Below are 17,231 nucleotides of genomic sequence, written 5' to 3'. Positions count from 1 at the left end.
AATGTCTAACTTTTTCAGAATAGCTAAACATGTGATGACTCTAAAGTTATAGCATCCAAATACTACTGGCATTCAGAACCACCTTTGTAATGAAGAACCTTCATAATATGACCTGTTTTCATTGGTACTGACCTCTCTAGCACGGACTGTAAGGATCTTGTCCAGTTCCTTGACCAGCATACTAAATGATGGTCGGTGACTGGGATTATGTGCCCAACACTCACTCATCATGTCGTACATTTCCATGGAGGCATATGGCGGCTTCTCCATACGATGTCCTTCTCTCAGCAGCTCAAACAGCCGCTCCACTGGTACCGAGGGGTATGGGTTACCCCCCAGTGTGAAAATCTCCCACAGTAAAATACCATAGGACCACCTGTACAAAAAAAAATTAAAAAATTCAGCATGATTATATCAACTGAAATGTTTAGCAAAAATATTACATCAGATTCTGTAAGCTCGACCTTTAGTGTCAATCTAGGAGACAAGCAAAGCCAGTCAGTAGGGACAGGGTATCGCTATAGACAGGTTTGGATGTAATTTCCTTTTTCGTGAAGAATAAATGATGGATTATTCTCATTATAGATTAATAAAAGGATTATTCGCACACTATTTTGTACAAAATATATCAAATCATTTTATATTAATGAACAGGATTTACATTTCTCAAGAAACAAAAACAAAATTATACTTACACGTCACTCTTTGAAGTATATTTACGGTCAAACAGAGCTTCAGGAGCCATCCATTTGACAGGCAGACGACCCTATAGGGAACAGACATTACATTTTATAAACTGTATTCTCTAAAGATGCTTATAGTATATAAATAAAAGTTTGATGCAGTACTATTTTACATTAATGTTTTGCATGAAAACTATGCTTCTTGAATAAAAAAGGAATTTCTACTACTCAATATGGATCAACAAACCGAAACTTTAATAGAACATTGCACTTACTAACTTTGATACAATCTATCTAAGCACAGAAATCCCTTAGGTATGAAATCTCAGCTTATGAATGCTGTACAAAACAAAAGTGTGGTCTTTTTAAACTTTAAATCCTTCTTCACAATAATTCAATGAACATATTTTGATTTTCAGTCTAGAGATTTCTGCCGTTACTAGGGACAACCAGACTTACATCTCCAGTTTTTCTGTAATAGTCCACATTGGTAATGTTTCGTGTTAGACCAAAATCGGCTATCTTCAGGACATGGTCTTCTGCTACAAGCACATTTCTGGCTGCTAAATCGCGGTGTATACACTGTAACAAGGGAAACAAATTACTATATTGTATCATACTTAACACATTGAGCTGAATATTTAACTCCCATAAACATCTGAATTAAGAAAACAAATCTAGCTTTGAGAATTAGTCTATGCAAACCAATACAAGAACGTATAAAATATTTTCCTCATGCAAGTGATATCAAACAATTTTCTTTGTCTGGACTTTTCTGATATCAATTTTTATATATATCATATGGATTTAAAGAATTTCCTAAATATGTTAAATGCACTTTAAAAGAAAGGCAATAAATAAAGTTACTTTGCAAAGAAAATGATGAGATATATTAGAAGCAGGAAACAATTTATTTACAGAATTGTGAGGTAAATGGTGTGGTTCTAAGGGTTACAGGGGTCGACATTAACGCTTGTCCGATTGCCCTGTACCAGACGAAATTGATGTCGGACAAGTGAAATCATTAAAGTACTTGTCCGACGGGACAAGTAACAAATCTGTCTTTATGTTTTATTTATGTTATATTCTGAAGTCAAAACTGATTCAATACTCACTGTAAAATGAGTAAAAACTCCTTTAAATTGTGTTAACCATCGAACGGAAGTGAGTTGACCATGCTTATTAAAGCTTCATTCAGAACTACATAGAAATGATGGTAGACTTCCGAGGGCTCTCGAAAACATGTAATCGGTATCACTAGTATGTTTGAAACGCATGCGAATGCTGTACATGTGAGAGCATTGATACTACGACAGATACCGTCTGCTGGAATCGTAATAAAAATGAATCAGTTTTGATATAATTAAGGAGGCTACAGATGAAGCAGACTGCCGTGCCCTAGAAAACGGTGACATGTTTTAATGTTTTCACAGTAGTAAGTTTGTTTATAGTTTAGTCGAACAGTTCTTCATGAAAGTTAATTATTTTAAAGTACTTCATTCATCTGCTTTTAGGTAAAAAAAGGATGGTTTAGTAAAACTTAAATAACTTGTAATAATACTTTCTTGTTGTTTTATTGTTGTTAGTAATTATTATGAGTCAAAATTATGGCTTGCAGTGCTTACCTCTACTTTATAATAAATCATCTCGCTGTTTACACATAACAGATGGAAAGTAGAAACACATGTAGGACAAGTGATTATGTCATTTGGACAAGTGAATTTATCTTATCACTTGTCCGAAGGGACAAGTGCAGAAAAAAGTTAATGTCGAAGAGGCGATTGCTACTACGACACTCACCTGTCGGGAAGCCAGATACTCCATGCCTCTCGCTATTTGGTAAGCAAAACATATCAGGTCTTTTTCTGTGAGAGCTCGGTCATCTCCATCCAAATTGGGTTTCTCGTAACCCGAGCTTGGAGGTCGTCGCGCCCGCAGGAAGTCACGGAGGTTTCCGTGGGGCGCATATTCCACTACTACGTATAGGGGACCTGAAATATTTTTTAAGATATGTAATTTTGAGCAGTGGAGCTTTCTCATTTCCATTCAATATCAAGTTAAGCCGTATCTTCATATCACAGGTTTAAAATTTGCAAGGACACCAAATCTAATAGCATTGGGCACATTGAATTGTACAATCCTGAAAATTGAGAATACTTTTGAGTAAATTCCATTCAGATGTAGGGTTTTGTATAGTTGTTTCTTGATTTTAAAATTTTACCCCTTGTATGGCTATGGGTAAGCACCCAGGTTGATCTAACTTACCATTTTGTGAACAACATCCAAGTAAGTTAATGATGTTTTTATGACTACCAATTAACTTCATCATTTCCATCTCGGTCATCAGATCCGTCAACTCTCGATCAGTTGCATCCTCTATAACAGATAAAATGTCAACACATTACAAACTACTGAACTCGACTCAGGCTATCAATGTTTCTTAATAAGAAAATTTGGCAAATCACAGTCGAGACCGAATGTGAAATTATATATGCCAAGAATGGAAAAATGTTTATATAGGTCAGGTCAAAATGTCAAAGTGACCTGCTTTTGATACATACCATTGTCTCATCTAGGTGAACCCATGCCCCATGTTAAAGATCTAGTGACAAGTAGTCTAGGCAACAAAGCCCATACAAGATGAAAATGCGGAAGATTGACGGAAAGACAGACTGACACACAATAAAAACTGACGGAAAGACAGACTGACACACAATAAAAACTGACGGAAAGACAGACTGACACACAATGAAAAACTAGTCTCTCCCAATTCCGGTGTGGGACTAATAATCTTAAATTGAAACCTTAATGATATCCATGAGAATCTGGTCAAACAATACATCAACAGAGGAAATATAAATTGTAATCAAACTTTTTCACAAACCTTTCAACATTTTCACAGCAACCACAGTGGAGGTGAGGGGAGATGGCTTGAGGCCCATAGCTTCTGCCCTCATCACAAGACCAAAAGCTCCTTCACCAAGCGGTTTGCCCAAAGTCAGTCTGTAAGTTCAATTAAAACATTACATATCTCCAACATACAATAGAAACGCAATGAGATAAAAGTCCTGCTGAATAGTCAGGTCATAATGTTAATTTGGTTAGAGAACAAAAATTTCATATTTCCATCCATTTGTTTTAAAACAGCCAGATACAAATTTTCATGCATAAAGATTATATTTTCAAACAGGTAATTTGAATAAAAGTGATTCCTTACTTTTCTCTGTTAAACTCCCACTTGCTGTCCAGGGGCAGGTCGTACTCAAACATACAGGTGAGGTCGGATGACAAACGTCGTCGCCGAGATGAGTTCTCAATACGGACCTGTGGAATAACTAGGGGTTGGCCTTCAAGCGAAGCCTTGTCAGGATAGTAGATTTCATTCTGTAAAATAGAACAAAGACATCAGGACAATAAGATAAGAAAAGTTTCTAAAATTTGACTTTCAACTGATTGGAAAACTTAAATATATTTTACAACGAAATATCTCGATAACTTACAGCTTTCAGGACTATCACGCGTTTCACACAGCCATATTTTCCACGTGAGTTGTACTTGCGACGACAGACGAAAATGAGAAGGATGATGACGATGAGGAAGACAACACAGAACACAGAAACAACAGCAATGATTGTGTATTCTTTCTTTGTACTTCGTGGCTCCTCCTGTGCTCGTCTCATGTTGATAAGACTGTCATTGCCATGGAGATCAGGACGTTCATCTAAATATAATAATTACACAATAAAAAATCTTCATACTTTCAAAAGATTTCACTTTACTATTTACCATGAGGACAGCCTATTATATAAAACTCAGCCTGATGTTGATTTTATCAAAGCAAAGGCTAAAAACAGACAATATTCATCTCAGGCTAAAACAAGCAGACAATATTTGTGCTTGGCAACACAAAACTTCTTTTAACTCATTGCACCTACACTAGATCTCCATTTCCAGTATTTTGCATTAAAAAAGCTAAATAAAGACTTATTATCTTCAGAAAATATTCATCACATGATTATAAATGTTCCCAGCCAGCGGACATGGAATGACATCTTTTTCATTTTCAAATGAACCATCCAATTCTATACAGCAACACTATGATGTAACCTTACCTTCGACTGTCAGCCAAGCACTTCCAAACCGTCTCCCAGCAAAATTAGAAACCAGACATGTATACCAGCCTCTATCTGACTTGGACACGTTGAGAATCTCTAGTATTTCTGGGTTAGTCATGTTGTATGTTGATTGCTGAAGGGATCAAAGGTAGACAATTAGTCACTTAATCAAAATATGTATTTTTTTTTTTAAAGATTCTGACATAGATAAACTTTCAACAATTTTTTTTCAATTATAGTTTCATAGAAAGTTTAGATATTTTGTAAAATAACTTCTTTGTCTTTTCCAGTTTAATCAAACGATAGAATAATTAATCATTGATGATAAAACTATCTTACAATATGAGACCACTTTGAAATCAGAAAGATTTCCATTTGCTCACTCCACACAATAATTAACATGTACAAATTTAAAATCATGTTATTCTTCACAAATTATTTTTAAATTATTTCATCATGCAACACATTTTTGAAACACATTTTTGACAAAACAAATTATTTCAGGGGGGGATGCAAATGGAAGTCTCTCTAGTAATGGGGAAACAGGATATCACAACATCAAAAGCATTCATCAGCCAGAGGTGTGTGTCTGGACAAAAATCTCAACTAGAGTTGCTGTTAGATTCATATCTCATCAAAATTAGTGATGGGTCAGATTAACATGCATGTCAATGGTGGATTAAAAAAAACAAAACAGGGTATCTGCAATCTCATTCAGGTCCTCGGATTCTGGATTGTCTCCCTTTGGACACTTTCTGTTAAATGAAGATTTCTGTTAAATCACATGCTATGCCAGCAGTGCGGTATTATTTAAACTTAACTGGCCTCATCTGCAGCAGCATGGTGCATATTTATTATACAGGTCAAATTTCTGTGAAAGGAAATCTAATCAGATTTTGTGAAACATATTCATACAAACACCGACACAACAGACAGACTGGTACAGGGATTTACACATACATGCATTTCGGTTTTTTTTTGTAACAACACTACTTCGGGAGTAAAATTTGACACACACACGCTGGTAAAATTGACACACACACATATATTCAGTGACGGTTGCATTCAAATGGCTATAATTAAAGGACGTGGTACTTAAAAATGACAACATTTATGCAGTCAGGCATAACAACACAGATTTTGTCATTGATGCAGAGTATTGAAACTTGTCATACCCTACGACCCTGAAAACGACACAAGAAAGCAGATCTTATCACTATGTATAAAATCTGTGGGTACGTATTCGACCTAACTTCATAAAACATAGTAAGTATAGGATGACTGAGCTAAACGGAACGATTAATGGAGGAATACAACTGATACCAACTATCTATACTAGTATATAAATCTACTAACATAATTGTAGATCTTCTAGCTTCATACACGTCATGTGTATAGATAGAACATAAAGAATTGAAAACTTACTTACTTAAAGTTAAAGCACTTGGTGAAAATAGCTTTTTTTTGTACAGTTAATTTAATAAACATTCCTAATAAACATTTTAATCGAAATTCCTGTCAATATAATTGCTTTTTTGCAAAATTCAAAGATGGCAACCTTTAAATCTATGACAGACAATATTCTTTGTAATTCCCAATTAAATATATACAATGTAAATTTTACATTATACAACTTTCTCTTTAGTTCTCCAATCTATATAAAAGTTATGTCTATAAAAAAAAAAGAGAAAAAAAGCAATTTTTAAAAGGTGATCTTGGTACCAAAATTTCCATCTCAATGTTACCGATTTTGATAGTTGGTAGGATACGTACCTGTATGACGTGGACGTAAGGCGTGCCGTCTGGTTTGCGGTAGGTGCCGTTTATCTGATAGTGCTTCACCCACTGTATATGTGCCTGGATGTCACTTTTCACCTTACAATGGAGTTTAATATTTTCACCAACATAAGCCGTTGTGTTCACCGGACCCTCTACATCGGGCTTCTGGACCTTTCGATCTACAAAATCAATCATCACAATTATGAAATACAGATTTTTTTCTAACAGTTAATTCTTCAGTATAATGGTACAGTTTCAAAATCTTTTGCCAAATTTTTAGTGGTAGGTTACACCATTTTGTCGATCTGATACAGGTCTTTTTAAAAGTAAAATTGATTGAGAATTCCTGATCATGATATGCCACAACACCCCAAACATATGCTATCAAACTGATTAATTTTATAACTTCATTTATATCAAAGAAATTTTCAAGATTCTTAATATCTAGGATACACTTGTAAAATGATGTCTTTCTGAACACTGGATTTAACTCCCGAGTTCATTTACACAAATTAATTCAATCAAAATTTTCCTCAAATTAAATTTAGTGGAGTACAAATTCAATTTTACGGGAGTAATGATATAGATAGAATTGAATATTCCTCAGCCATTTAAAGTCTACCTGCAGTCAACATATCAAACTATTCTAACTAACTTAACAGCTTGAAAAAAACCTGCCCAAGTCTTCTGAAATCAAGACATACATTTCCTTGTTTTCGTTTATCAGGATAATTAATCTTATAACAGTAAAGTTGTTCTTTGAGCAGCTTTCGGGGGAGCAAAATTCCGTTGATGAGATGAACATATCTTTCGAAGCCTAACAAGGCACACACTGTTTAGTTACCCACAAGAAAGTGAAGTCTAAGTTTACAACATTTAATAGGAAATAAAATCTTAATGCCTTCTGAACAGAATTCTCCACTAATTACAAACAGACAGAGGGTGACTCTCTGAAATAATTTCCCAGTTCCTTTAATAGCTTAGGGGAGGTGTAGACTCGAGTTGGGGGAGTTGGAGAAAGAGAGAACTCCAGTTTCAGAGTTAGGATAAAAAACAGTTGCACCATGCAGAGTGGGATGCAGAAGAAGATTTGAGAAATAAATGATTGGCAGATGATCATGGGGAATTATCAGCTGGTGATTTACGACAGAGAGAAGAGGGTGATAGACAAATTGATTTATCAGTTATGTGACCAATTACAATAATGTCTACTGTGGAATCCGTTACTGGAGGGGGTGAGAAAATCATGAGATTCCATCTACTACGCTACAGCAAACACCAAGTGCTGCTCCCTCCATATATCTTGGTCACACATAATAACACAGAGAGAATGGCTCACACTTCTCCCTCTCTTAACAAGGCAGAAAGCCTCACACTTTTCTTTCTTTATCTGCTTAGTCCTTTCTCATATCTTCTCTATCTATCGCACAGAAACTTTTCAGGAGTGTAAATGCCAGTAATGGAGATCAGTCGTGATAGCTTGCCATCCACCACCATTAAAAACAACCACTTAACACAGTATTTACATTTCTGACTGAAGAATTCAAACATTTGATTAAATTTTGTTTCCTCCACATTTTCAAGAAAAAAAAATTATTCAAAAACTGCTTTTAACATTCCCATCCTTGGTTCACTGAATCAACTTCTATTAAAATTTTTCTCCTAGCTACATATTTGAACAGTAACTAGGGCTACACATGCTATATATTTAAAGAGCCTTATTCTGTTTCCTCAAAAAACTATTTGATAAGATCCTGTGAAATGATGCTTGCTGCTATAATGAAACAAAGAATTTGGTTTACTTTCAGATAACTACCAATGTTATAATAAATGTAATGTAGGATATTTTATTTGGTATCATGGAGATGAACACTGATCTCTACATCTTCATAGTTTGTTTTAATCGTGATCCTTGTCCCAGGCACTTCGTGTTTTAGGAACAGGTCATAATGCTTATCAATTTTCTACAACTTACATATGTCAACCACAATGTACAGTCAGTCCATTGGAATTTAAAAAGAACAGGATTTTCAGGGATTTTTTCACTAATGTGTTATGATAGACCCAACAGATTTGACAGAGAATCTACTGCCTAACTGAATTTTAAGATATTATTTTTAGTGACTATGCAAATATAATTTTGAAAACGAAACTATGATTTTGATCATCGATTCACTAAAATGAAATGAAGAAAACTTCTTATTTCTACCAGAATTTGCATTAAAATATCCTTGGTATATTGGTCTGCTGTATTTGTCTGGTGGCATTTAATAAACGTTTTGTACCTATAACTTCGAGCATGTACATCCACAGAAGTTTCCCATGCTTGTTTTGGATCACACACGTATAGTTGCCATTATCCTCAGTGGTCAAGTCGGTCATCTTTAACTTATAGCCATCCACTTGGTACTGAAAAGAAAAAGTGAAATACATTTATATGTAAGACTCATCAACCAACCAAATCGTCAGCTGATAAAGGTAACACCTTTGTTATAGAAAATCTAAAAGATTCTTCAACAAATTTTCCAACTTTCCATGCCATATCTCAGGATCTTGGTAATAAAGAGATCAGGCTTCCAGCTGATGGACCTGCAGGCCACTCCTGATTGACCACAACTGACCAACTGACTGATGGCCAGAAGGGTCTGTCCTGATTGATACATGTAGTTTAATGATGGACTAATTTCTAGTATGTTACTAACTGATTCTATCTTTATTGCCTGATTTATTTCTAAGACCAGACCAGGGAAGTACAAAAGTTGACTATAACTTGGCTTGGCAGATCGGAGATAAACAGAACAGGGAGCAGGGTTTGTCAGTAACTGTTACCTACCTCAATTCAACAACCCATAAAACCAAATCAATAAAAATATTTCTTTCTAGTTTTTAACAAAATATTTCTTTCTAGTTTTTAACATAAATTCAAAAGAACACTAAAAATGTTATATTTCTTGTTTTTTTCTCAGTTTATTGCTATTATGATAAGCTTATAAAGCGTTATTCTCCTGCGTGGTTCACTGATGGTAAATACCAAGAAGAGTACACTGTATATAATAATATACCAGTCTAGGATATAGGATGCTGCACCTGTGACTTACAGTGGTCGCTAGACCTTGAATACAGCCTAGTGTGTCGGGAGGAGGTAGGAGGAGACCATGGATTATGGAAAGTGATTGAATGTGGATGCCAAATCCAATTAAATGCGAGGATCTGGTGGGTTAAGACTAGACCCAGGCCCTAGTCTCTGTCAGATCGCTCCCTATATTTTTGGATTTTTTGGCATATGGCAATATTTAAACCCATAAGCCTGGAGTGGCACAGGAGAACGTGTGCATGTGGTGGCGGTTTGGCTGTCCATGCTGGTGGGTCTGCATTTTCTCTCGACCTGTGTGTGTGCTTTACCCAAGCATCTATCAGTCTCGTGTGCCACCTTGGGCTAAGCCTGGTTAGATTAGTACCAGGGTTTTGATATGACATTAATTAACCTGTTTGACATTGATGTGTTAATTTTAGATATTGATAGTGTCTTATGAAGGTTTAATATACATTTTTAAAAACATTTACAAACAGTCATTAACACCTGTTTACAAGACACTCTACTTTCTATACAAACCTAACAAGTTATTAAAAGATTTATAACAGTGGAAAAATCACAAAAAATTTTAGTCACAAAATTAAAAAAAACACTTTTTGACATCCCCGCCCCCTCCACTTCATAAATATACTGATAAATAAATGTGAATACAAATCCAGCCCTTTATAGTGGGTTTCTTGAAAACTGTCAAAGTTTTACAGCTAACCAAACTTACTGAATCATGTTTTCTGTTTTTATATGGACAACACATGTCAGACCCTCACCATATTTCCCCTAATATCAATTTCCCACCCTTTAATCTAATTTCCTAAACACCATCCTTTGTGTGTTCCAGTCCTTATAGTGTTTTCCCTCCCATTTTTGGCAGTCTATACCCCATTTTTATAAAGAAGCTACTTAGCTACTATACCTATAAACAAATCTAGATATTTGTTTTCATGTACTATTTAAATGTTCATATACTTCAATATTGACAACAAACCCTAACTAACACTGCAGTTAAAAAAAAATAAAAATAAATAAATTACGAATTGAAATGGACCTCTAATTGCATTGATCTAGCAAAAACTATTTTACTTTTCAATTACCAATTAGTCCAACATTTCATTGTTTCCTAACATTTCATTGTTTCCCAACATTTCATTGTTTCCTACGATTCAGAAATATGTCATACAGTATATCAATTGACAAAGGTTGTCAATAGTGATGACCTTTACCTTGCCTTCCTTGACACTGGAGTCGATATAGAGATTGTTCTTGTACCATGTGATGTTGGGAATAGGGTTTCCGCACGCTTGACATTTCAGTTCCACTGGGGCACGTGCCGGGCGTGCAATCCACCGAGAGTTCTCTTTACTCGGCTTCCAAGATGGTGGCCCTGCAAATTTCAAAAAGTATTCAAATTGTTACTAAACTATATTTCTTTTGGACATTTTTAGACTTTCTAGAAAATCAGAAAACAGTTGATAATATTCAATAATTTTTCTTTTTTTTTTGCAAAATCAATGTTTTTGGATTAATTTGTGTACTGTTTAAAATACTGACATGTGCCTTGTTCCCATGTAACAAACAACAGGTCTCGTACATTCCTAAGAGGTGATGTTACACTGGCCCCTGATATAGGTATTAATTGTTGGCTTGTCAGATTTAATTCAGCACATTGCAATTTAATTGCATCTCGCTCTCATACACAATGCAAATTAAGCTAGTAACACCGTTCACATAGCACAGTGGCTCTGTGTTGAGGAGACATTGAAGTTCAAAGGTCAGTATTTTTGTTATAGGTGTCTGGTGTTTTTTCCCCCTAAATACAAATAAGGAGTACAGCTGGATATTTTCACCAGTCTGTAAATCTAAACTCCTAAAACTGAGGGGAAAGTCTGGTTCACTTGTAAAAAAACGAAAACAAATGGTATCTTTGCGTTTAATTCTCAAACCAATCGTTTGTGTTTGAGAATTTTTCTACTGAAGAAATGACAACAATCTTATGTTTCAGAATATTTTGGGGGTCATGATACATGTATGTCGAATATTCTATATATCAAATCCCTAAACAGGATGTTGAAATATTTTTACAAAGAAGACCTTACATCATCAGAATCAAGATATTTATAGTATTATCTGAAAGTATCTCATCTCCCTTGGTGTTCCGGTGTGGTGCCAACACTTTGAATTCCAGAAGGCATGATGACAAAGAATCTGTTGTGTTCAGTTCAACTTCAGACAAAATTCAAACTGTCAGGTTCTACCACATATTATACCAGGCTGGAGATCTGACAAAATTCAAGTTGTCAGTTCTGAATACAGAGAACTAAGTGCAGGACACCAACATTTAACCTTTTTGTCTACAGAACATGGTAATTTCAGCACTAGGGGGACACTGTAGACCATATCTACAGTGGTAGACTTTGTGTAGTGGTCCTTGTTGATAACCCTCTGTCGGATCCATCACAAGTTATGGGGAGGAGCAGGAATCCCGGTGACAGTAACATAAATCTGTCACATAAATTTACAATTATCTCTTTGATGCATCACGAAAGAATAAATTTACATACTTTGTCTTTCTCTTTATACAAAATTGAATATAAATATATGTTAGACATATTACCGCTGTGTTTGAAAATTAATTTCTGTGTTCAGAGATGAATCTTCCTTTGCAATCACTTACGAAATGTTGGACATGTTTTGTGGAGTAACATTACAATGCATCAACAAAATGTTTCGACTAATCCTTCAACTGATCATGTCAAGAATCAATCAAATGTATTTAATTTTGATTTATGTGATTCAAGCTGAGGAAACCCGAGATGTACACCTGGCTAGAACCCATGTATACTAATAACATCTATATCATTATTATACAGTAGAAATAAAATTAGAACTTTTCACTGTCTCTAGCCCACTACTGCTCGAATCTTAGTCAAAATGGGTCAAAATATTCATTCATATTTTTACACCAGATTGAACTTTTTAACTCTGGCAGAGGAGAGTTCCGATCTAGACAAGAATGACACACAAACACATGTGGATAAATCAGGACTAAATTCAGTGTGTAGAACTAAAAAAAATACAAGTCTGACTCATTGTTAATGCTACAATAAAACAGATCTTTGGGACTAGTTAGTTACAACATGACTAATATATAATGATGTGTAAACATATTACATAGAATATTGTTTAATTAGGTGAATTCATGACAAAACTAAAATCATAATATCTATCTATCGATGTGTATACAGTATGTACTTTCACTGTAGGGCATATTTTCAGTAATATTTGTAAGAATTCCTGGGTAATGAATATGAAATACACTTTTCATATTAAAATTTTCCACTGATGCCAGAAGTAACCAGAACTGGGAGGAATCCTAGGGCATTTGAAGTGTTTGTGACTCCGAACTCCTCCAGATCCATATGGTACAAATCAGAGTGGGCTGGTGGCATTACTGTGACACTCCAGCCCCCAGCCCCTACTGTGATGTTGTATACTTACTCCCCCCTGTAGGGGCTGTGGGAAGAGGCAGGAGATGGGTAGTGAGGGGAGAGGGAGGGAGGGGGTCACAGAGTGAACAGGGTACACACTTCACACATACACACAGGAGATCCCTGATATAAAGTAACACACAGCCACACCACATGTGGCTAGCTTCACCCTTTGACATCTATCTGGACCTGGACTAAATGGTCAAGCACGCTCAATTGAAACCGGACATCTTGATTTCCCTCTTATAAATGACTTTTATCCTCTACCAAACACACTAGTACTCCTACACATAACAACAGTATACTACTTAAGCACGAAAATTTTCACAATGAGAATTAAATCTAAAATTTAACTTTTTTTTTCACTTTTTGTTTGTTTGTTAAAAAAACACTTTTCAAATTCAAGTTTAAAATCTGTAAGCATTATCCACTTTCAAAATCAACTTAATGGTACAATTTAATAACGATTATTTCAGAGATAAAATATCTGTGCCAGGTTCCAAGGACTCCGTGTCATTTAGACAGGTTTGTGGATTTTCTCTGATTAAATACCATGGCTACATTATACTATAGTAACAGGGACAATTGTTTGTGAACAGAAATATTTTCTAGACCACAGACACTCCTTACAGATTGTGTTTCTTGTGACAACTGTCAAGTTGTTTTGAAAGGTTTAGATGTCTTTAAAACTCAAACTGTGAGAGAGTTATAATGAGTCACGAGCTGGCTCCTCCTGTAGAGGGAAAACCCAGCTGGGGCATTTCACCCACTGCTTTATATACCCAATATATTTATTTCTTAATAAATGATAAAACCAGAACTTTTCTCCATACTTCCTAAAATGAATTATGACTGTCCAGACTTGGAAGCAAACAGGACTGTACAAAAGTCAAACAAATAGCACTTCTAGATATAAATCTTGTAATAGATAGTCAGCTTTAACCGAAACATGAGTGTTTTGTCCTTGGAAAGTCAGTAAAATCAGAAATTGTGAATGCCTTTGTTTCCTGCTTTGTTTCCAACCCACAAAACTTCAGTGGCAGTGGACAGACCGAATCCGGGTCCATATTTTCTCCAGGTTAATAAAACCAAGTATCAACCTTATAAAAAGTCTATAATTGTATAATACACAAATATTTATCATTTAACCAGCTACAAGCATTTTACACCAGGTAACAAACAAAACCTTGGTATAGGAGCTGCTCTCTGAAAATGGTTGAATAACTCTAATTTGTATCATTGTTTGAAAACTCATATCTACAAAATAAATCTGTATATTTTGCTCCCAGACTGTAAATCAATATGGAAGAGTCACATACAATGATAGTGTAGATATTGTTTGGTGTCTGAGGAAGATCCTTCACCTCTTTACCTCCCTCTTTCTGATCTAATCTTAATCTACTGAGAACTTTACATCTTCCCCTCTCTACTGTCCAAGATGTACTTTCTTATCACTAGATTTGTTTGTACTTAAATAATACAAACTGGTGGCTATTTACAACAACACTCAACTAACTATTCCACAAGATTGTAAAGGACTCCACGACCCTCTTTTCCCAGGATATCCCTCAAGGTTGAACATCAAATCTAACAACACTGAAATTAACAGGGGCTTTAAATTTTTCACTTTTATTAAACTGTAGTTTCTTTGTCATCCTGGTAAAATGACGGCAGATAAATTCAAGATACTTCTTAATGAGCACATATACAAGGTGATTTAAATTGTCAAGACACAAACAAGTCACATATATCTTTCCTTGTTAGAAAACTTATGGATATAATGTTCAGGGACAAAATGAAATTGCACTTATCGGTAATACAAATCCACATTCATTGTAATGTAAACACAACTATGTAACCTAATTTTAACATCTGATGGTCAAATACTTTGACCTTAGAATATAACAACATAATATAAGGTTTCATCTGTCTAGAAATCCCAGCCATTTCAATCATACAGAGTCAGTGCCCCTTTCCAGTCCTTTTAACAGATCTACATTACTGTATGTAGGAACTATAATGCTGAAAAATGGCTGTGTAATTGAATGTCATCCATCTCATATATCTTCATTATGAAACATACATTTCAGATATTATTATACTTTTTTTTTCACGAAATAGATATTAAATAAGTAAAATTGTTTTGTATTCATCGTCAATTACGTTACATGCATGGAAAATTCTGGCCAAAAAAGCAGGCTAGTATTTTAAATGTTGCAAAGTCAACGAGGACACATCTGCGTGTAATTCATATCGTGGTTTTGTGTGATGTCATTTTTTACATCAGAAATTCAGAGATAATGTTTATCTACAAGATATATAATTTTCCCTCTGCACCACGAGTTGAAATGGGCTCCTAAATTTAGGCCATTGTAAGCCAGGTTTGTAAGGATTCCACTTGCACCCCAGGTTACGTCAACTGTGAAATATCAAGATTTGAATCTCGTCTACGTAACCCTTGCTCTAAATCATTAACAAGGGCGAATTCTCACAAAATTGACAAGAGCTGAATAATGACATACAATACAATTCTATGGTATGTTATCAAGACAAATGTTTCCGATATATCTGGCAGAAGATATTATGTGAACTCCACGAAATACATACCCTGGGATCTCTTCTCCTTCGCAATATGTTTCTTAAAATACTTGTGGCTGAGATTTGGGCTGGGACATTACTTTTACCTTGACTATTATACCTATACATACTCCACAAACCTAAGTTAGCAACAAGCTATAATCTACAGATAATTGGGAGGAAGAGAGATTTTTTTCTTTCTCTGCAGCCTCTCAATGATACGCCTAACGAGATATTGGTGAGGAGACTCTGGCCACTTACAAACTCTGCTGAAATAATTACACCAGAAGTATCAGAATCTAAAGAAAACAAATACACCCCCTAGGAAAGATCATCATCTTTAGATCAAGTCTAACTACCTGTTCTGCGAGTGTTATTTCTACAAACAGTTTAAACACTCGTTGTCATCTTTGTATACATTAGGGCTGCCTACAGGAGCCCCAGCTAATAGATCTAACTTGTCTACATTATTCCTTACTTTTACTTATATTCATAAATGGTTGACCACTTAAGATTGATTATAGTTTACATTTAATTAATTTTTTTTTTCTTATTTCAAAAGAGGACTTCATCGGTGAATTTAAACTCCATGAGATCTGAATCAAGTCAAACCAATATGCTGAACCGGAGTATCGTTCCGCTCGCGCTCCGAAGCGATATTGGACACTAGGGGATATGGGATACCGTAGAAAGACCACATGCACTGAACAGTTTATTGTAACTAGAGCCAATTGTGGTTCTATTTCCACAAACAGTAAAATAATACAGTATCCACTTCTTTCACAGAGACGAAACAGAGTACTCAAGTGTTCATCATTAACCAAAGAAAGCAGAGTCACGATAGAAATCAAAGAACACATACCTTCTTCCTTTTTGTTACATTTGGAGATGGCATATGACTGTTCCACCGGCTCTTCTTCTTCCTCTGCAAAATTGAAAATTTAATTTTAACCTTTGAATTTGTAAAGCCTTTTAGATCAAAAAAAGGAAAATACAAGAATGCCTTAAAGTTTTAATAAAACACAACTTTTAAGTCCATGATAAAATCATCTACTACTAATTATTAATCTTAGATTAAAACTGATGACTTTCTGGCTCCACAATAAAAATCGACCAAAGCCCGTGTTGTTGGGATATAATTTATACTTCAAATCAACATACAGCCAGTTTTTTTGTATTCTAGGTTTATTAACTATATCTGACTGAAATGCCTAACAAACATGTCAGTCTTTAATGAGGATTAAAGCTGGTTAAATAATTCTGCCATCATACATAAACCACATCATCACTCATCCCCCCTGTACAAAGGCCTAACAGTAATTTCTGGGTGACACCCCACATTTTCAGACATATACAGCCTCAAACAGGCATATAAGGTCCTTCAAACTTCTGGTAGACAGCACAACGTCATATCACACATGTAGGATGGCAACAACTAATTTAGTAGGCTCCAAACAGACTACAGCACAACAAATAGGTTCACACCATAAACAAAAGTTTA

The 17,231-nt window shown here is 35.2% G+C and overlaps 1 protein-coding gene across 5 annotated transcripts in view; it reads right to left on the bottom strand.

Moving 5' to 3' along the window:
• The window catches only part of LOC117339943 (fibroblast growth factor receptor 4-like), a 49,574-nt gene that overhangs the window by 5,477 nt on the left and 26,866 nt on the right, over positions 1-17,231 (bottom strand). For 4 of the 5 annotated variants that reach the window (XM_033901662.1, XM_033901663.1, XM_033901665.1 and 1 more), the window contains 14 exons: positions 16,593-16,655; positions 10,889-11,049; positions 8,863-8,986; positions 6,572-6,756; positions 5,974-5,982; positions 4,796-4,931; positions 4,184-4,404; positions 3,901-4,067; positions 3,568-3,686; positions 2,949-3,059; positions 2,484-2,674; positions 1,143-1,265; positions 696-766; positions 133-376 (listed from right to left, as the gene is read on the bottom strand). In XM_033901662.1, the coding sequence (XP_033757553.1) occupies positions 133-376; positions 696-766; positions 1,143-1,265; positions 2,484-2,674; positions 2,949-3,059; positions 3,568-3,686; positions 3,901-4,067; positions 4,184-4,404; positions 4,796-4,931; positions 5,974-5,982; positions 6,572-6,756; positions 8,863-8,986; positions 10,889-11,049; positions 16,593-16,655 (1,925 nt within the window). The remainder of the gene's footprint in view (positions 1-132; positions 377-695; positions 767-1,142; positions 1,266-2,483; positions 2,675-2,948; positions 3,060-3,567; positions 3,687-3,900; positions 4,068-4,183; positions 4,405-4,795; positions 4,932-5,973; positions 5,983-6,571; positions 6,757-8,862; positions 8,987-10,888; positions 11,050-16,592; positions 16,656-17,231) is intronic. The other variant, XM_033901666.1, reaches the window with a different exon arrangement.

The sequence above is a fragment of the Pecten maximus genome, chromosome 12 (assembly GCF_902652985.1).
Source record: "Pecten maximus chromosome 12, xPecMax1.1, whole genome shotgun sequence".
Lineage (NCBI taxonomy): Eukaryota > Metazoa > Mollusca > Bivalvia > Pectinida > Pectinidae > Pecten > Pecten maximus.
This window is presented reverse-complemented; position numbering and strand designations above follow the sequence as displayed.